This window comes from Antrostomus carolinensis, unplaced genomic scaffold (genome assembly GCF_000700745.2).
Source record: "Antrostomus carolinensis isolate BGI_N321 unplaced genomic scaffold, ASM70074v2 scaffold1749, whole genome shotgun sequence".
Lineage (NCBI taxonomy): Eukaryota > Metazoa > Chordata > Aves > Caprimulgiformes > Caprimulgidae > Antrostomus > Antrostomus carolinensis.
Window position 1 is genome coordinate 12,412 of NW_010337629.1, and position 22,197 is coordinate 34,608.

At 37.5% G+C, this 22,197-nt stretch overlaps 1 protein-coding gene across 1 annotated transcript in view; it reads right to left on the reverse strand.

Annotated features, from left to right (window-relative positions):
- MIPEP (mitochondrial intermediate peptidase) overlaps positions 1-20,668 on the reverse strand; it is a gene marked incomplete at its 3' end in the record, with an annotated part of 31,006 nt that extends 10,338 nt beyond the window's left edge. The window contains exons 1-10 of the mRNA XM_010175221.1: positions 20,630-20,668; positions 20,173-20,346; positions 18,191-18,279; positions 15,957-16,043; positions 14,925-14,988; positions 12,911-13,093; positions 9,875-10,031; positions 9,384-9,432; positions 8,687-8,747; positions 7,980-8,032 (exon numbers count right to left, since the gene is read on the reverse strand). Coding sequence (XP_010173523.1) covers positions 7,980-8,032; positions 8,687-8,747; positions 9,384-9,432; positions 9,875-10,031; positions 12,911-13,093; positions 14,925-14,988; positions 15,957-16,043; positions 18,191-18,279; positions 20,173-20,346; positions 20,630-20,668 — 956 coding nt within the window. The remainder of the gene's footprint in view (positions 1-7,979; positions 8,033-8,686; positions 8,748-9,383; positions 9,433-9,874; positions 10,032-12,910; positions 13,094-14,924; positions 14,989-15,956; positions 16,044-18,190; positions 18,280-20,172; positions 20,347-20,629) is intronic.
- Between the last annotated feature and the right edge of the window lie 1,529 nt (positions 20,669-22,197).

The window sequence follows — 22,197 nt, forward strand, 5'->3', positions numbered from 1 at the left end:
TTCAGCCTAGTTACAACTTTTATCTCCAACAGGAAATGCATTCAAGTATTTTTGGGAAAAGAAATCAGAAAGGAAGTCATGACGACCCATGCTGAACTATGCTAACAGGCATTCTGCTACCAGTAAAATTTCTGCTAAGGGTTGCTGCTACTAGCAAGAAAGGTTAATGTTCTGGAGACAAGACAGCTAAAATCTGCGTTGGAAACCAACTGGAGCTCCATTTGGCAACAACAACTGCAGAGAAGTGTCTGAAGACAGGTCTCCTTGTACACTGTAATTTGCAGCTTGAGCAGACAGGCAGAATTCAATGGTGAGGATGATGCACATGGCATACTAACATCACTAGCAGGACATTGTACTGCTGTGTCACAAGCTGGTGAATACATGGAAACATGGTTACAGCACTTCCTAAGGAAGAAAAAGGATTCAGGTCAGCTAAGTAAGCCAGGGCAAGAATCAAATATCCTGTCTGGATATCTCTTAACTTAAAATGAGAGTTCTGGGCCCCAGCAAGGTGATTCAGAGTGCTTCAAATAGGCACCTAGGAAGCCTATGTCACCAGAGAAAGGCAGACACAAATATAATGCCACTCTCAGGCTTAGCAAGGTATGAACTAGAGCTAACTAGCAAAAGTCTTGAGCACAGCTATGAGCTCTCGCTCCTCTCTAGAACTTAAGCAACCCTGACTGGACTGCATGTTGTATACCTGAATCCCAAGAGGATGAACAGCACAGCCTTTTCTATGGAAGGTGCCTTTGAAAATGCAGGCAAAGATGATGGAAGAATGGTGGTCTGATGAATCACAACAGAACTTTGCAGAAAACTACATACTCCACTCAAAAAGATTTCTTACTGTAGAAACTTTCTTCTACGGGATCTGATATTAAAAAAAAAAAAAAAGTATGGATTGATTCTCGATACAAAAAGTGTTTTCAACTACCCTTGAACTTGAGCACATAAATTTTCTTAAGCCCTTACGTGAAACTTAAAGGATCTGAATGTACTTCAGGAAGAGCAGGAAAAGGAAATACCAAAATTTCTACCCATTACAGACATTGTGATAGTTTCACTGGGCTAAAAACTAGGACAGACATAGACATCAGAAAACACAATTATTAATCTAAAAGATTACTTCCTGAAATTGAGAAGGCATTTTTTACATGGCTAGATATTAAAAAAAAAGATTGGTTTTAGTTTAGGTGTAGGAAATACCATATTATATTTATGTAAAAAAATAAAGGACACCAGAATATAAATGTCACTCTGAACAAATAGGAAACAGCATCAACAAATATATACATGAACTCACCTACATTGGAAAAGAATATTTTTCTCTGTGACAAACTTTCAATTAGCTACTCTGTCTTTAAAAAAACCCAACAAACAAACCACCAAGAATTAAAAGTAGTCCCTTTTACTGTAATAACAAACTGTAAATTATTTTGTTGTTCCTGTAGAATTGCATAACTCATATGCTTAAATGTCCAAAACTGTGAAAGAGAAGCACAAAAATGAACAAAAGAAGTTTGTTCTGCTTTCATTTTGTCTTAAAATGTATTCCAATAACTTCATTCACTCTGAACATCTGCTTTCATATGCCAAAGCATTTGTATTTATAACAAAGCCCAGGAAAGAACGAACATTTTCTTATGTACTTATATCAGAATGTGAGCTCAGAAACTAACCTTGGAGAAATCTCAGTACCCTTCTAAAGAAAGTAGAAATATCAAAGAAAACAGTAGTTTCTTTGATGTAAGTTCCTGCTTTATATTAAAGGATATACTATGTTAAAAAATCCAGACACCTTACTTTTACAGTATGCAGCCCAGCACTATTTTAAAAAGAAGTAATGTAACCAAACCAATTTAAAAACCAATTTTATAAAAAAGTTAACTGACACAATGAGGTTGGTTATTCTTCAAGAACAGCAGGCTTCAAACAAAAAGGCTCTGTCCTTGTGAAGAACAAAGATGTAGTATGTGATTATAAATAATTATTTCTAAGCTTGTATTACTTCATTGCATTGAAATAAAATGCAGACTTCTAAAATCACTTTCATTTAAGCTGTATATGTGGAAGGAAACTAAGACTGTTTTGTGTAGCATGACTTTATTCTATTCTATTAGGAATGTTTTTTATAAACTTGGACATTAAGGATATTTGAGTAAGGATCATTCTTCTTCAGAATGTGAGCATTCAGATTCTTAACAACTGCAAATTAGATGCTTGGCAAGAATTCATATCAGTGGCTATTAAATGCGATCCCTGATAGATCTTGAGTTTGGTTTTGGGGGTTTTCTTTTTAGAAAAAGTATTATCCCTTCGATGTCCACAAAAATATAGATTCTGTCAAAACTTTCACAGAAACTTGAAAAAAATCTTGTTAGTGGAAGATAAAAGTGAGATGAACCCCTCAGGTTAACTTATAGAGATCAAGACAAGGAAACCCCCTTTTAATTTTCATTACATGTGAGACTATGAAATTTAATTCTTTACCTGAAGGGAGACTCTTAACCATGATTTATAGAAGACTCTGGGGTTCTTTAAAAATAATAATAGAAAGCCTTTGTACTCTCATCAACCATAAACTAGCACCTGTATCTCACATTCCTTTTTTCTTTCTGTTAATTGTATTTCATAGAATATTTCTGAGGAGGTCAGGAGTTAATTCAGAATATTGGTTTGTATCGACATGGTACACAACTTTTAGATTTTCTTTGTTTTCAAATCAACAACAGTTTATTTATCCTTCCACAATGTTTTGAATAAAAAAATAATTCTTGAAACTTGAATTCTGCTTCACAGCAAGCATTTTCAATAACTTTCAGGTTTTTCCTCCAAAAAGCTTAGTCCACTAGCGTAGTGACTGGTAAGTTAAGTGGACTTATCCCACTTACATTATTTGATTTAATAGAAGGCATGCCTTCCTTTGCTTATAAACAGACAGTTATAGAAATTTTTCCTTTTCAATGAGAACTTTGGTGGAAAGATTTCCTGGACCTTTTTAAATTTTGCATTATTTTTCCACTTCAGCTTTCAAACTGAAGAGAGTGGCAGTTTTCTCACATTATTCCACAAAGGGTCTGAGCTATTTTTCCACATGATGTTCCCAACAGAGAACAATCTTTTGTTCAACTAAAAATATTTTAACAAAAAGCTGTCATAAACAAGTTTGTTTATAAGTAACTTGCAAACCTCAACATTAGTTGCAGCTTTTAGCAACTTGAGAAATATCCAATCATGTTTAGGTACCTTAGTATCAAATCTATCCCTCTGAAAAAAACCCCAAAGTGCTGCCCACTCTCCCCTGGAGCTGGCAGTCTACGTACAGTCCCAACAAGAAAGGAGGTAAATTATTCCTAATTTCTGTTCAGCTGGTCACCCCAAGATCCAAAATGCCTGCAGTTGCTGTGGTGGGTTCTCTTTCCTAAACACCAGGAAACTGGCTTATTTTGGCATTGATTTGCTCATCCTCAAGGCCACACTTATTTATTTCTGCAGTCTCAAGGAGACGAACCAGCACAGAGTGAAAAACCGTGCAAGCACATCCTGGTTGCAAACTGAATAAAATCTGTGACATTTTGCCAAAAATCCCAACAGTGAATTACAGCCAGCAAAGTCAGCCCAGCCTGGTAAGCACCAAAGGTTCGGGAAACAGGACTCAACACCAAATACACTACACTCACCACTGACTGTTCTCAAGAACAGTTCTGTGCCTCCAGCAGAAGTGGCTTAAGCACAGTCAATCCCACCTTCAAGGCAAATAGTTGACCTCCAAAGGTCTCTTCCAGTGGTTTGGGGTTTTTTTATGACCCGGAAGAAGTCAGCAAGGCTACTACATCTTTACAAGATCGGGGCCTTGAGAATTATTTATAACTGCAGCTGCACTTACTATGAAGTAATGGGATTTAATTAATACTATGGTACTTGCCTGTACTAAAAGTCAACGGTATTATTTTTATAATATACATATTAGACATCTTCTTACTTGTTAGAGGCTTAAGCATGTTCTAGCATTCACTGTTTTATTACCCTTAGCCTGCCAAAATTCTTGAGGTTCTCCTAATTACTCTATCTTCTTTTAAGATACCACTACCATGAATTTCAGACTTTTGCCTCCAGTTTCTCTTAAATATACATTTATACTGACATCTATTTTCTCTGCCACTTAACCTATCGCTACAAAAACATTGCACTGTCATAAGTGTGGGTTTAAAGCCGAAGAGACTACTTCACATAATTAAAAAAAAAAGTAAACTATCCTGTTACCATCAATGGGAGACTTACAATTTTGAAGTTGGATCAAGTTTCCAGGGAAAGACTTGGGGAAAGCTGACAGAAACAAAATTATTGTGGCTAAGTTTACAGAAAGAAAAACGTACTCTGTGAATTAAGTCTGGAGCTCCTCCTGCTGTCCAGCTTACAAACAGCAGAAATGGTCAGTAACAACTGTATAAGCAAAGGGCAAAAGTAAGGGCAACTTGGTATGACAGCAAATGTGATTGAGGAATCTGAAGAAGGATTTGTTTCCTTAATCCTGTTTTAATATAGAATAAACATCTATTTAGAATATAAAATATATAAAATACATTTAAAATTACAACATACAGATATAAAAGACACATTAAAAATATATAATGAGTTTCAGTGTCATTTCAGACAAATTCATGTAGCTGGTCAAAATCTGGAGAACTAAAGAGGAAGTAAAAGATCGCATCAGGATCACATTCTCTCATGTTTGCTCACATTTCTGTGTGCAAACATGGTTGTACAGACCAAAATAGGAAACAGTAAATCTTTTTCAAGACACAGACACTGTCCTGACTAGTATTTCTTGCACCCCTTAGTGGTGCATGTACAACATCCTAGAATGTTGCTAAGTTAGTTAATCAAGAACTAAACTCCTGTAGTCTCTTTCTTTATACCTAGGTTTGTAAAGATGATCTGCATCTCATGCACCTGACAATATGTAGGAAACTATGGTTCTGTATATCAGCTGGAGCTACACTGACAACAGTAGTCCAAAAGAAATACCCAGAAGCATACATTTGCTTCCTTTTCAACAAAAACATTTTACTAAGTAGAAAAAAGAAGAAATTCCTAACAATACAGAAATCAAATATACAAACTACCACTGAGTCCCAAAATACAACAGACAAAAATGTAAGCCACGCTCTGCACGAAGCACTATTACAAAAATGGCCACGGCATTTCTGTAAAAGACCTAAGACTTACTTTCTTCCAAAAAAGAGAAACCCTCAAAGAACAAAATAATTAATCTACTAAACAAAGAATACTAAGAATGGGAGAAATGCATGCCAGGTAAATACACCTTGTTTGAAAACATATTTTGTCATTCCATCACACAGAAATGCAAAATAAAATAGGATACAATAAGTAAAAATATGTATAAAATAATTTGTTTTTCTTATAAATAAATAAAATGAAGCAAGAAAAACAATATCATTTTTCCTCAGAGACAAAATTTAATACTACAAGAATGTAGTTGGCTCAGTTGGAAAGAGAGTAACAAGAAATAAGCGAAAGTCAAACTCCTGCCAGTATGAAGCTTTGTGGTAGACAGGGTTCTCATCTTCCAGTAACAAAACTAGACACACCACAGCATCCAAGGGGCATTCAATAAGGGATGTGGTCAAACAGAGGTAAGTACAACTACAAGATAAAGGACAGTGGATTCACATTTACATAGGTAGTAAGTGGCAAATGGAACATGTTTAGGGCACAGACATGACAAGGTATATTCCTGTCCTCTGGTTGTTGTATGAATACTCTCTGACTCCTGCCTAGTTTCAGTCATAAAGCACAGCCACTGATACTGTGCAGTGAAGAAGTGAGTTTTACTTTTCAGGGTTGATGACCCAGTATTCAGTACCCTTTTAAATACCTGCTATATGGGCAGAATGAACGTAAAGTATTGTTAAGTCACTGGCAGATCAAAAACTTTTCCCAAAGACAGACCACTTCACAGAAAACAGCACAGTGAAACACCTAAGCCCTTGGTTTGAGCAAAGCACTGCTGCACACAGTGGAGAAGAAAACTACTTTTCTTTCTCTGTCTTGTAGATGCTTGTACACCTGCCAGAAAAAAATACTCCTGCCCAACATAGAGGGAGAGGTAGTGTGGGCCCCGATCCTACATTGTAATCAGGGAGACAGTACATAGGTTCAGAAGATTCTTCACACTGATCCACTTGCCGGACTTGGTGCCTGAATAAATAAAAAATAGCAATAATACATTGCCAATATCTTGGTCTGTTTTACCTGCAGCTCTCCCTTCATAAAGCTACCAGGCAATTCTTAAAGTAAAGTAACTTTATTATTGGGTCTTTTACAAAGTCCCATCAGGAAAGGAAGCATTTTTCTTCCAAATGCCCAAATCAGCAGAATAATCTATTTGTGATCATCAGCAACTAAATTACAATATGGTTAGCTTAATGAGATGATCTAAGAAGGCAAATAGACAATATCAGAAGACACTCCTCCAGGAGGAGAAAGAAACAAAGAGAGAGCCTTCTACATCTAACGCTCTAATCCTGATGGGACACACTAGCTCTGAAAACAGGGAAGGCAGACACTATAGGTAATGTAGAAAATAAATAGGATACGTAGACAATAAATTTCATCAACATTTGACAGTAATGTTAAGCACTATGTATCCGAATGTAACTCTTGCTGTTTTGAAGACACTACACAGGCAAGGTAAAGGACATCTGTTAGCTACAAGATAGTATCTTGAAAGAGTATGACAGTGCTCTTCCACAGACTGCTACTGACCACTGCTGAGATGGGATTTGGCGCTAGATGGACCTTTGCTCTCCTCCAGTACAACCACTGCTTCATTCCCACTTTCACAGAAGCGTTTCTGTTACCTGTCCAGTTTGACACAAAAGCAGACACTCCCAGACTGTGCCACAACAAGCAATCCACACATACAGTGTGGAGCACTGGATGCTCCGGCATCGGCTACTGGGAGCAGACCCAGCAGCTGGGCAACCCTCTCCCTCCCCTGCATGGCAAGGGGCATCCAGGACACGAACGTTGCTCCACATACATAGATAGCTCAGTTCCATCTGAGCATGCAGTCAGGAGCTTAAGACAAGGCCAACGATGGAGCCGCCGCTCATAAAACTATTGCCTCAGTAAGGAAGTATGAGAAAGCAGCAGAACAGCCAGGTCAACTGCGGGCAATCCTTCCATGCCATATCTATACTACCATAACTTTCTGATCCAGAGTAAACTACTACTTTAAACAGATATATCCAGTCTAAGTTTGTTTAAAAACCAAAAACATACAAATCTGCAGTGAAGGAGTATTTTTCGTCCCCCTCTTGTGAGAGAAGCCCAACTTTAAATTATCTTTTCCAACACAAACCTAAAAGGTCACCGCTGCTGATCTAGTAAAGGCAACATGCAGGGCTCACGTCTTTCAGAGCTGGCATCTCATTATGCACAAAGGTCTTGTGCACTATTATTTGTGTAGAGGATTTATTTCCCAGTCTTTGCAGGGGAGATGAGAAAGAATTCTATCCATAAACAGTGAAGATGTGCTCTAGAAGTTGCTATTTCAGGTCTGTAGAAGAGGATGATAGGTGCATGTTCAGTAAGAAGTACAATACAGTTCATATATGAAGAGGAGTTCAATTGTATTCAATGATCAATGATTTTTAAACATTACTGCAGCTCTGTTCTGAAAACTCTTTCATCCTCTTGTATCTTCAAAGAGGTACAATACTTCCTCATAAAACAACAGAGGAGCCAAAAACTTCTACAGGCATTCCAGCAGTAACTAAGAAATGTTGCAAACAACTGCCCCACCAGATACTCTTTTATTTTTTCATATGGAAGTACATCTTCAAAGAAGGAAATCATGTTTACACTGAGTTCTTTCTTTATCCTTATTGCAAGGAATGAAATAAAGACACTCATTTACATTACAATCACAAACATAAGGAGCTTACCTCTCAGCACGAAGGACGCCACTGTAGTAAGGGTGATCCCACGGCATCAGCTTCTGAAAGAGAATTCCAGCTTATAATTGCAATAATGGACAAGTGAACTCAAAGTTTTGTTTCCTTTGAATGTTTCTGCAGTTTCAAAAAGTCACAGAACTTTAAAACATAATAGGAAACATTCAGTGCTAAAAACATCATCAGAAATAGCATTGTATATCACAACTTGAAACCTTTTTAACATTTGCTTGAAGACAGTACTTCTTATTCAAATATGTAACAGGACTTCATACCAGATTTCAAGAAATACACCCAATTCAAATAAAAAGATAAACCTAGTTAGGTACAGAATTAGGATACATACAATACAGTATGCAAACTGGACATGCATCTAACCTAAATTATAGCCTTTATTTTTCAAATGACTGTATTAATTAGTTAAAAACAAAGTTATATTCACTTTCGCCACTTTATGTTTTAGTTATCTCAGTATCACTTTGTATGAACCAACATCTATCTTGCACTGAATGCTTGGTTTTAATACAGCAGCTAAGCAGTCAAGAAGCATTTGAAGCTAGAAAACAGAAAGTTTCTCTATTTATACTACGTGTTGTACACTAAACTAGAGCTAATTCTTCTTGCAAAACAAGGTTTTCTTACATTATTATTTTTAAAAAGAAACAAAACAGAAAACGACACATGAAAACTTAACTTACTGAATTCTGGGGGTTGAGCTTCATTTTCATTTTTGCCATCATTTCAAAATCTTTTTGAGTTCTGAAAAATATTTTTATTATGAAAGCATCAATGAAATAATTTTGAGCAATGGAATACAGTACACAATTCTACTCCCTCCTAAGAAAATGTCCATCATCAGAGACTGGCAGTTCTCTATAAGTCAGGTCCATATACTACAGTAAAAGAACTTTTCCATTCTGCTTCTGTCATTCAGGTACCTTCAAATCAAGTCCCTCTTACTCTGGTTGTACAACTCCAAAGCATTTTCTTTCTTACAGTACAGCCCATTTATACACAGTGATGAAACTTGTTTTGTGCTGTGTAGAACTAAGGGGGGAAAGAAGGACAAACAGAGGAATTTGCTTACAGACGTAAAATATATGCAGTTGTGTGTATGGGGAGAAGACCAGGATAAGTGTTCTTCAACACTTAAACTTGGTCTTCTTGTTTGCTGTTGCTGGCACATCACTTGGTGCATTCAGTCCTGGACGTTCTCTCATCATTGACAGAATTTATTCTAAGTCAATAGCTCCCTCCAAAACTCTGAGAAAGTCTTGCTTTTTGTTTCACCAGAGTATATAATAAGCAACGCTGACTGACTGACTAGTGCACAAGTCCCTCTGTTCTAGAAATAAAGAGAATGGTTAGAAAAATAACTTAGGGAAAAAGACATACCTTTTAGACAGCTGGTCAGAAAGTGTCTCCAGAAACTGTCTTACTGTCTCTAGAAGTAAAATGGAGAAAAAAAAAAAAAAGAAAGTGATTTCTTCCCTTACAAGACATTAAGTTTACATCAAAACATTCCAAACAAAACAAGCTCCCTTAGAACAACAAAGTTCTTTTTAGAACAACAAACTACTCCATTGACCACTGTGCCATCACTTCAAGAGAATTTAGTACATTTACTTTGATACATGCTGGGATAATGGCACCTTCAGAAGCTAAGGAGAGAGCACTGATTCTGAGCAAAAACACTGGTTCCTACTCAGTGAGTATTGCCATTTATAGAAAGTATGAGTAGTGCATACAGCAAAACGTAACTGCAATAAGAGACTTCACTGGAAGAAGTATGAGTAAACTTAGCAAAAGGAACTAACTACTTTTGACCTCACACCTAACACAGTGCATTTGATTTCTCAGCATGTCCTTCCACATATGCCTTATACCTGGATCTTTGGCCATTGTTCCCTGAAGAGCCCTGTGGGCAAAGGTGTCATACCCAACCAGCTGCGCCAGATTGTTTCGGCTGGTAAGCAATTCTTCTAAACGGCTCAACTGCTCAGCATTTGGGTAAAGAAAAATCTTGTAAGCAGCTTCTCGCACCTAATACAAAAAAAAATTGAAAGGTCACATCACTGCAGTGCAATTTTTAAGGGAAACAAATGATGCAATTGAAGAGCTGGCATTATAGCTGTATGTCACCAATATTGTTGGGAAAAGCCCTAAAGCCTTTTAACAATAGTAATTACAACTGCCTGACAATTAAGGAGCTCTTACCCATTAAAGATGGAATGAGGAAATGTAATGAGACAATCTAACAGATCAAGACTGCCAAAAAGGGTCCTGTTCTCTACTCTTGTCAACAGTCCCCTCTCTGCTCATTGCCTCCCTCCGTCTGTGCTTCTCAGACCACTCTGTGGGCTGTCTTAACTCACTAAAACTTCTGAAAATAAACCCAAAAGAAAGCCAAATTGTTCTCTGCACGTCAGTTAAGCTGCCTTATGGAAGGATCTGATAAGAACCAGAGACAGGGTCAGGGGAAAGAAAAAAGAGGAAGAGAAAAGCCTTATTTCTTTTGAAATAGCAAGCTATTAGTTTGCCCATCTGCCCATGGACAATCAGCTTTTCTCCTATTTCTGGTTTCTTCGGGTTTTTTCATAACTCAAAAAAAAATAAAAAAATCTCAAACCTCAGAAAATTTGGTAAAATGCTTTTTATAATTTATAAACCAGTTGAAGATAATGTTTATTTTTTACATATGGAATAGCCTTAAGAAATGCAGCAACAACTTATGCTTATCTTCATTTGAAATAAGTTTCTCTCTTGGATAATATATTCAACAAGAATGCAGGTCCTGGGTTTATAAAAAATATTGCTATAATAATTCATAAGTCATTTTGTACCTGCTCTGTTTCGCCAGGCTTTCATTTTAAAAAAAGGCAAATAAAGTGAAATTATTCCCCTTCCTTGTAGACAGTTCAGCAGTGTGTCTTTGCAGCGAAGGCCAACAGCATATTGAGCTCTATGACAATAAGCACAGCCATCTGGTCCACAGATGCGATTGCTTTCTTCTACTTGGTACTGCCCAGACTGCATTTGGGGTACAACGTCCAGATTTGGGTTCCACAGGACAAAAAAAGACACTGACATACTGGAATGGGTCCAGCACAGGGCCACCAAGATGTTTGGGGGCCAGAGCACATGACATGGAATGGAGGCTGCAAGAGTTGGGTTTTTGTCCAGTCTAAAAAAGAAAAAGCTCAAAGGAGATGGTAATCTTTATGTACTTAGCAGGAGGGCATAAAGTACATGCAGCCAGACTGCTCTTGGAGGTGCACAGCAAGAGGAGGAGATGTAATAGACACAAGCTGGAAGATGAAAAATTCCAATTTGATACAGGGGGGGAGGGAAAAAGTGAGGGTGGTCAAACAGGCTGCCCAGAGAAGTAATGGAATCTCTGTCCTTTGAAAGTGTTCAGACTTGGACATGTCACTGAGAAATGTGATCTACTTGATCCTGCTCTGAACAGGATCAGCCTCTAACTGACAACCTCCAGAGGTCTCTTCCAACCTGAATTATATGATTACCAAAGAGCCACTCCAAAGATCTGTCTGAGACCTGCATTTTTTAATTGATATATTACACATAGCTTCAGTAGCAATTCTACAGATCACACTATTTTCGGGACAAGAGTTTATATATCTTAACAGTGCCATAATTTAATTAATTTTTAATTTCTTACTGAAAAGAAACATTACAGCTTGGGTTCTACCACAGTAAGCTTTTCTTTTTCATGACAACCAAGATTTCAAAGACATCTTGATTATTTAACTATATAGTAAATGAAAACAGAACATTTGAGTGTTATAACACACTCCTGATCCTAGACTCAGATGTAAAAGACTAAGGAACCACTGTCACATTTCAAAGTGTCTAAATTAATTTTCAATTTATAAACAAACTCTAAATGAATTATTTTTACAAAAGCAACATTAGCAGTAATTAAAATAATATTATTGTGGATAATTCAGGTTGGATGGGACTTCAGGAGGTCTCTAATCCAACCTCCTGCACAAAGCAAGGTGAGCTACGAGGTAAGACCAAGTTGCACAGTTTTTTCCAGTCAGGTCATGAAACCCTGCAGAGATGGGAGAGACAGCATGACTTCTGTTTCACTGCTTGGGTATTGTCACCAGGAAAAACTTCTCCAATTGGCATTTCTCACTTCAACTTGTGCCTGCTGCCACTTGTCCTACTGTCATGCACCTTTCTGAAGAGCCTGGCTCTAGGTGCTCCACGATATCCTTGTAGGTATTGGCAGGCTGCTGTCAGAGTTCCCTCAAAGCCACCTCTGCTATGGGGTGAACAATCCCAGATCCCTCAAGCTCTCCTCACAGTGGAAGCACTCCAGATCCTGGTCACCTTGGTTGCCTCTATCGAAGTGACTCCTAAAGAGTGATGAGTAAAGGGTTATAATCAATTCCCTCAGTCTCTGGCTCTGACCATGTTCATGCAGTCCAGGATGCTGTTGGCCTTCTTTGCTGCCAGGGTCATTGCTGGCTCATGCCCAGCTTGATGCTCACCAACCCTCAGGGCCTTTGCCACAGATCAGACCAGCCAGGCAGTCCAAGCCTGTACTATTGCCAGGAATTCTCCCTTTCTTGAGCTCCTTTACCCTTCAGAGCTGCATCCCATAGCATCCCACCTCCCAGTTTACTGAATGAGCTGAAGTCTGCATGCCTAAAATCCAGGCTCTGTATTCTGCCCCTCTTCTTCCTCAATCAGGATCTTCAGGTTCTTCACCTCCATTATTTCATAGCTGCTACAGCCAAGGCTGCCATTGTGTACTACGTTCCAAAACAGTTCTTCCTTCTTAGTCGTTAACATTATAATAATAAACTATATGCATTTGCCTCAATAACAAGTAAGTAATTGATATGCACTTTTGCTATTATGCCAAAGCAAATCTGGGGAATACACACCAGATCATCGGGACAGTCAGCATGCAGACCAGCAACTTGTAAGTAATTGCCTTCCGCTGTAAAATTATACCGAATATGCTCTGGCAAAACATGTTTGTCAATCTTGTTGGGAAGGTGAGTTCCTGTCAGAAATTCATTACATAAATCCAATATTTTGACGTTGAGGTTGACTGCCTTTTTACGCTGTAAGAAAAATAAAGTACAAAATAAATAACATCTTCAGACAGAAGCAGAACTCCAAGTTTCTAAAACCTTAAAGGACTTTTCCAGAAATTAAGCAAAAAATTTAAGATTTAAACATTTAAGATTAGACCTACAGCATCAGCAAAATCCTAACATAGGGCTGAAGTCAGTAAGATTAGATACTCATACAGATGTATAATTTCATATAGAATTGAAATTTGAAATAAAATGCCTATGTTTCTGCAGTAAGAAAACATACAGCAGAGTTTATGTAGAATTTACCTAAGCTTTGCTAGCTTCTCAGAAAGCATTTACAAAACTATGCCTAATATGTTTGCTATGTAAAACACAGAGGAGAAAAAATGAAACATCACTGGGATGGATAAATCCTACAGCATTCTGAAACAGACATAGAATGACAGTTCTCTTGTTACTGTTTGTATTGCACTATTTTCTGGAGAGCATAAAGCATTCATGGTATTTTGACCCTTCCCTGAGAAGTTTGTGATTTAGGGTTTTATCATCATCACTACAGTATTACCCACATTCAACCTTACTGTAAGATTTGCTTCAGTGAACTTGCTCATGTTAGTAGAGTATGTTTTCTATTGCCTGTGTGTTCTTAGCTCAAAAGAAAAGGCTGAGGTTATAGAGACATACTTGTAAAGTCCAAAGAATGACAAAACCCACAGATCTCTGTCCTCCCATTCCACCTTTACTCTTTTAAACACATCTTTTGAGTTTTATTTTTAAAAGCAGAAATTCTTTGTAGCAGAAGTAAATTTCAACTTACAACAGTGAAGGATTTCTTAAGTCTGAAATGAGAATTGAAAAGAAACTCTGAGCAGCAAGCAATAGAAGAAAAGTGGAATAGGCAGAGGAGGAAGAGGAAAACATGCAAAAATAAGGGGTAAGTGAAATTGTAACTGAAAGGAGGTGAAGCACCGTAGAATCAGTAGTCCAATCAGAAATAAAACCCAGAGTCCAAGTTTCAGAGTTGTTCTTTGTACAAAGCAATTGTAAAAATATATTTTAGAAGCACTTACCAAGTCACAAAATACCATCACAACCGTGATCTTCAGAGTAAGTTTACCACATAAATCTGGTAAAAAAGCCTTTGTACAGATCTTTTTGGAGGGGATGACTCAAATAAACAAGGTATTAACTTTAGAGAGGGCCATGAGCTATGAAGAGACATCCAACAGAGTATCCGTACCACAAAACATGGCGAAAGCTGATGAGTTAGGGAAATACATCTCTAACTACTGCAAAAGCATGTAAAAGCTCCAAGAGAGGTAATCAGACTATGCCCAGACATTCAATTTTGAACAAGATTTACAATTTCTGGTTATGTGTGCACCAAAGGAGCACCTGGACACACACCTGATCCCCTCTAGTCGATTAAACCGTTATCACAGTGCACAGGGTGCTGCTTTTCCCCATGTTGCTCAGGTTGTTCAGACAGCTAAGCACCTATTTTAAATATCTGATGGAGATACCAATCAAAGAAAGCAGGATCCCAGGTCTTGCTTATAACTCTTAAGTACAGAAAAAGGAATGATAAGGGCCAAACTGGGAAGAACAGTATTTTAAAACTGGGAAGAACAGCCAATTAATATCTAAAACAGTATTTAAAAAAACCCCACACTTCAGAAGTGATTTAAAATAGAAAAAATTAATCACTTCTGAGTAGACAAAATTCCACAGAGGACAATGGGTATCTTGAAGGACAAACCAGCCCAGAATCATGTGATTCATGTCCCACATGTTTCATTATCCAGTCTTTGGTAGTCAGATAAATTTCTGTTCATATATTGTAGCCAAAAATTACCTTTTCTTCATCCAAATGAATGCCACTGATCTCAAAATCAAACATAAAAAGTTCTGCCACTCGCCTAAAAATACAGTAAATCCCCGTTAAAACAGCTGCATTTGACAGTAAGCATAATTTCTTAACAGATTTTGCCCTTAGTAGTTATTTAGGTTTCATGTATTTTACAGAGAATAACAACACAGTTATATGATGATTATTATTATGGACACAGACTTCCTATATTTAGGTACTTAAAAGTTTACTCAGTGAAATAGGTTTTTTCCTTTGTAGTTATTCTAGCCATCTGCATGGAAAATATCCTTCAAAATAATTCCACTACATTAATCTAGATGTTTAACCAATTTTTGCAAATTACCATTTTAATTTGACATTTATTATAACAGATCAGAAAAAGATCTCTTCAAATCTAACATCCTTGACTATGGGGGAAGAAAGAAGTAACTTATTCAAACATAAAGCTGGAAAAAAAAATTCAAAACTATAACTTAATAAGCAGCTAATAAGACATTTTACAGTAATCATACAACAAGCTTTAAATAAATACACTGATAATCTGATTTTGAAAGATATAAAATAAGTTTCTATAAACTGAAATCAAGTTATTTAGTCCGTTCCCTACTTTTATTGCTAAAACCACTGATACATAAACTGAAATCAACTTGATTAGTTCCCTACTTTTATTGCTAAAACCACTGATATATACACCACAGCACAGCACCTCATTTTAAACAATACAGTGTTATTGAAGAAAACCTTAAGTTCTCTTTTTTTTTTTTAATTTTTGCAGGTCTCAGTTATTCAGCTTAAATATATCTTGTGCTATACAGTCACAGAGACCTCCTCCAAGACTACACAACTACAAACGTCCTAACTCCTGTGCAGGTAACTTAGTAGTGAGTAATAAATTAGTAACAGAGATGTGGTATGTTTTCCAGTTGTATTAATTAATGTAACAAAACACAAAATTAAGCACAATAAGGAATGATATACGCTATCTAAAAATCTAAATATATAAGCATTAATAAGTACCTGGTTTCTGGATCTAGGGAACTCATAGCAATTTCATCAGCTAGCAGACGTCTCAAACTCTGACACAGTTCAACATCTGTATTCAGTCTGGAAAGACAGAGAGTAAAAGAATCACACATTAGCAACAAACACTATTAGTTCAGTCTCTTGGTATTACTCATTCAAAGGCAGAGCTTAACATTTACTGAAACAACATTAAAATCCAAGGACTGTATTTTCAAAAATGCTTTCTGGTTCACAACCACACTTAAAAACTACAAAATTTATATACAAAGGATGCGTGGACAAACTGGAATGGAAACAGGTCTTGTGCATCCAATAAGAAAATACTTATGGATGGCATTTTGCGGCAAATATGAGCAAGTCTAAGACTGACAGCTTATTTTTTATGCACAAAGATAATTATGGTGAGAGTATAAATGTGGGAGAACCGTTTTCTAATTATTATTTTGAAAGGACTCCATTAAAGGAAAATCTGTGCTCAAGTTTGCCATCCCATAAATGTGCTGCTGGTTGCCACTGAAGTAGACTAAGAGCTTGCTATCCCCAGAACGCTTACAGACACTCATCACTGTCTCTGTACCAGACAATACCACGTCTATCAGATCTCTTGGCATGTTAACTACAAGCATGTCTGTCAGCCTGGATTACTGGGTGGGAATCACAGTGGAGAAAGAAACATCGACGCATACACACCAGCATAGCTGCAGTGGGCAGCAGCCCCCAGTCTGGCAGTCTGAGCACTAACTTCTTAAATCAGATGAGGTGCAGGAAGTCTCTGCAGCCCCATTTGTAAAATGAATTTAGTAATTACCAATACCCAATCCAGAGAGAGAAGAAGACGTTGCAACATGCCTGTACTTGAAAAGGCTCTGTACAGCAGGTGCTAAACAAAAAGCCCAGCACTCTGTCAAAAAGTGGCTAACAGCATATGCATTGTTACTAGTTCCTAAGGGATACCATTTGCCCATGAAAACAAATATTCAACAGTAGCTATTTTTGATCATTTACAATAGTTTATGAACCTCTCAGGTTAATTTGTGAATACCTTCTTCTTTCTACGAATTTTAAATCGGAAGTGGTATTTAGGTATTAAAGTCATATTGTTATAGATGGTGTGCTCAATCTAAGTCCTGAAAAATGCAGTTTAAAGTGAAAGGTTTTCCAAACACACTGGCAAGAGCAAAGCAAGCTTCTGCTGAATTTAATCTTAGAATTCTCTTTTTAGTCAGCCACATTAGTCACAAGGCTTACAAATCAAACTGATGCGCTGCTGTCCTCCTCAGAGTACAAAAGGCTTCACTGCCTCTGCAACTTACTGTGGGACACCAGGTCAACCACTCACTGCCTCCACTCACTAGGAATCCTGAGGGAAGCAGCAGACTGGGTCACCTTCACAGTACTGCTTGGTAAAGCTTTCACTTAAGAAGGCCAGTCCTGAATGCCACAGGAGGAGAAGATACTGAAAGGAAACTGTATTTGGAGACTAAAGATCACCCCTTTCCACCTTCTCAGCAGCCAGAGCAGAAGAGAAGCAAATCAATTCACTGTAGTCAAAAGAGACAGAGGTAACTTTCAGGATTTTGGTTTTAAGATATTAAAAAAAAAAAAAAAAAAGACTCAAAGAAGAGCCAAACTTCAGAAACAGAAGTCTCTGAGAACATGTTCTACAAAATGGGGTTTTAAATAAAGCACAAGCATGCCAGGGTAGACCAGGCGTATATTACAGCCCTACCCAGACACATCCTCTCTCATTTTAACGGGAGATTGTCCTTTCTTCTTTCACATACCCCACTCACTGGCTAGAATTCAAGAAGTCAACAAACCAGAAAAAAAAGCCTTGTGAAATGTAACAGCTTAAATCTTAAAAACAAAATACCGTTTTGTGCATATGCTTCATAACAGCTAGTGAACTGTCACAAGGCCTAGAAAAATGTAGGTTTGAGTCTTTGATAGGTTTCAGTGACATGGAGTCAGTTCATAACTTAAAAACTGTTCAGAACATAAATTGAAACTAACATAGAATAACCTCTTCACTGTATCGAAGCTAAATCTTTAAATATCTGTAACAGCAAGACTGACACTTTGTTCTCACGTGCAAATCCTTCCTGCATATTTTTCTGTTGATTGCTGTTTCCATGGATGATCATACAGTAATTTTTAAAGATGCATATGGAAATGACAATTAAAAGAACAAAAAAAAAAAAAAAAAAGAAAAAGAGAAGAACACATACTTCTCTACCACGGTACCAATGCTCCTGCAAGCTTCTTCAGCAGCCTCTCTGAATGCAAAGTCAGGATGGGCAATTTTCACAAAATCAGCCTGACATAGTAGAAGAAAACAGTGAGGCAAAAAGACAAATAGAAAAATCTTGAATTACAAACAAAGTTGCACTCAAGCAGTTCCACTTAATACATTTATGTCTACAGTTCTGTGCAATCTATTTGCAGAATCAGCATTTTTTTTCTAAAAAAAATAAAGCTTATTGGAAAATTGTGCTGAATACTATTAAACCATACAATAAATGTGTCTTTCCAAAAACTGTATTTCATCTATAAACGTCTTAAAAATATTTTCAGTATGGTGTGTATCTTAGAGTTCTTACAACATAGAGATACTCCAATGTATTTAAGTATTATTACAAAAGATTTTTAAAACTAAAATTCAGAGTTAGGAAGAAAGAACACCACCAAATATGCGCAGAGGGTTTGTTTTCAAACCCTTTTTACTTTTGTGTCTAGAACATCCAGTTATGCTTTGACATCATTACCTAGGAGGAAGAAACATGTCTAAAGAGAAAACCCAGAAGTTCTTTTGGATTCAGAACAGGGGTTTTATTTGACTTACTGACTTTTAGTAAGTCTTCAAATAGTTAAAGGAGTTCAGAAGGCTAGAAGGGTGCTAAAAGGGGGCTGGGGAATGAGGTATTTCCATGACACGAATTCAGGGAGGTTCTGGCATTGAAATGATAAAGAGTTAAAGATTAGGAATAATTTTAATTAAAGATTGCAAACATATTGAAAACATTCAGCATGATTTTACAGAAATTATATGAAACAAACTTGCATTTTTTAACATTGTGACTGCAGTCTGATTGAAAAGCCAACCTTACAAATGCTATACAGTTAAGATTTTTCCTTCTTAGAAACCTTGTTTAAAATCCTGTATAATATTGACAGAATAGGTGCTGAATGCCAGATCTCAAAATTCCTGCCAACAGATAACAATCACCAAATTGCTTCCAGACAAAGCTTTGCAAGTAGCACATAGGAGGTAATTTTAACAGCAAACTGATACAAAACTATGACCACTGAATTCTGACATTAGTGTTTTAGTTAGATATTGATTGATTAAGAGGAAGTGGGCATAATCTATATAAGAGACAAAAGGAGAACTAGTGACTTGACAGAGCATGTAAGTACTTTCAGAAGGAAAAAGTGCCTCACACAAAAGATATCTTGAATCTAGAAAAGAATAAGAAACAAGATTTGAGAACTGAAAACACAGAGAAATTCAGATGTGAAAACCAAAGTAAAAAAATTCAGTGATCTATTTATTAAGAACTGATTTCAGTATAAAGGTTGGGTCTGCTTCCTTCAAACAATGTACTTCGGGCAAACAGTTTCCATAGAGCAATACAAAGTGCTCTATTAAACTGAACATTCTGTGATACAAACTATCAGATCAAGTTCTCTAATTCCATGGACCACAGAAACTGCAATCTAGGAAATACTGCATTGCATTTTTTTCTTGTGTTAATAAAAGCAATAATGTTTAGTTTTATCTGCTATTTTTAATCTCTAAGTTCTTTATGGACCTTCACCTACAAACTTTCACAACTTAAAAACAAATGCATTGCAACATCAGCTTTAACGTTGAGGGTAATCCTCTGTTTTCCAGCATCAGAGGATGCTGAAAAGCTTATGTATTAATATTACAGCAGAAATAAAATTCTGATTTCACTGTTATTTTTCTTGTTGTGGCCTTTATACTATTTTTACATCTGTCTTAGAATTAACTGGACAGTTTGACAGGATTTGTAGTTACCTATCATTTGGTAAAAGCCTTTGTTCTGCCTTAACACAAAATTTCACAAAGTCGATCTGCTATTTACTGCAATGTAGAAAATCATAAAATTGAACATCACAGTGTAAGCTCATTAAGTCAGTCAGTTTAAAAGAAACTGCTTCAAGGAATAATAAAAAAGCAACTTACCAAGTCTGCGACTCTGCACAAGCTATCTGAAAGCTGATCAAAGATCATTACGGTCTCTGGCCCAGGTGGTACTGAACATGCCTTCTGGACTAGCTGTTCTGATTCTTGCAATGCTTTGTCCTGTGCTTCCTGAAATCCTTCTGGACAGCTCAGTTCTGGCACACCAAACAGACCCTGCAGTGTAGAAAATACATCACTATTATCCTCCTCGACTTCTGCCCCTTTGTTTCAGGATGGAATTATCACCACAAAACTTTACCACAATGATCCTAGCTAGCATACTGTGACACTTCACTGAACGTCCCCCATGAGTGTCTTTGTAAAGAGAAGAGTCACAAAATCAGGCAAAGACATGGGTATCACACAAAAACTTCATCATCCAGAGCAAAACCTCACTGAGGTTCTTTTAGCCAGGATTGTTCTCAGCAAACCTTAGAGTTTGGCATCAGATCCTCACGGACTCCTCTTCCACCCCGTAACCTCCTATACCATCCATTTCTCAAAGCATTTTTTATCTCACTTGCAGAGCACGGGCATCAGACAAATCACAGGAAGTCCACTGACATTCTGAAATGAGGGAAAACTAGCCCTCTGATTCAAAAGAGACAGACCAAAGCATGTGGGGACTAAGCAGGAGTGCAAAAACAGTGAATGAGTTGGCCAGCAGTTCTAGATATCAATGGATTGCAGGCAACAGGACAGTTGTCTCAGGCTCATTAAATGAGCCCCAAATACTGGAACCAGATGTCAAAAGAATGATCAGCAACACCTCAAAAACGTACTGGCATGAAGTTTTATTCCTGCAGTTCTTACCAAGCCTGGCCCTGTCCAGCAGGGCCGGGCAGACACACTGACTTGGACAGGGCAGACACAGACAGCAGTTACGTTCTGCATTTATGGAAGAGAGTAAAAGAGGTCCTGCTGCAGATCAAACAAAATTGCTTCCACTACCTGCTAGAGAAGCTCCACAATACAGACCTACAACAGTAAAAAAAATAAATAAGATAAACCAGCATCTCTGCAAGCAATACATTCTCTTTGCAACTGCCCAACTGCAATATGAGCATCTCCTCACCTCCCAAGTACAGCATCTAACAGTACAAGGTACATGATTTCTCACAACATCCATCCCTTCACAAATTTAACCTCAGCGGCTAAAAATCACAATCTAGATTTGAAAATCTGCAGGCCAGTCACTTTACAATGCATCTTCTGCAAACTTTTATGTTACAGCAGTCAGCTGTAGGTTTGCAAGTAGCTTACAATTATTTATTAAAATAAAATTAAAAGCTGCAAATTGACAGCTTGTCTGTAAAAGTTTATATTCTTGTGCTGGTTTTGTTTGGGATAGAGTTAATTTTCTTCATAGTAGCTAGCATAGGGCTAGCTATATATATTCCAGATTTGTGCTGGAAACAGCGCTGATGATGCAGAGATGTTCATGTTATTGCTGAGCAGTGCTGACACACCAGCCCACCAGCGAGCAGGCTGGGGGTGCACAGGAAGTTGGGAGGTGACACAGCTGGGACAGCTGACCCCAACTGACCAAAGGGATATTCCACATCGTATGATGTCATGCCCAGCACGCCATACTGTGATGGCATTTGTCTTCCCAAGTAAGAGTTACACGTGGTGGAGCCCTGTTTTCCTGGAGATGGCTGAACACCTGCTTGCAGATGGGAAGTAGTGAATTAATTCCTTTGTTTTGCTTTGCTTGTGCACACGGCTTTTGCTTTACCTATTAATCTGTCTTTATCTCAAGTCACAAGTTTTCTCACTTTTACTCTTGTGATTCTCTCCCCCATCCCAACAGGGGGGAGCAAGCAAGCAGCTGTGTGGTTCTTAGTTTCCAGCTGGGGTTAAACCACAACAATTCTGAAGCAAAAGCATCCTCTAAAGTATTTTGGACATTCCAAGTTGCTTTTTCCTATTTTCTTTATGTTACTGTTGCTAAAACTGCCTCTTTTTTTTTTCCCTAATGCTCTTACTGTAAGATGTCCACCCTAAGACAGGAACCGTTTCCTC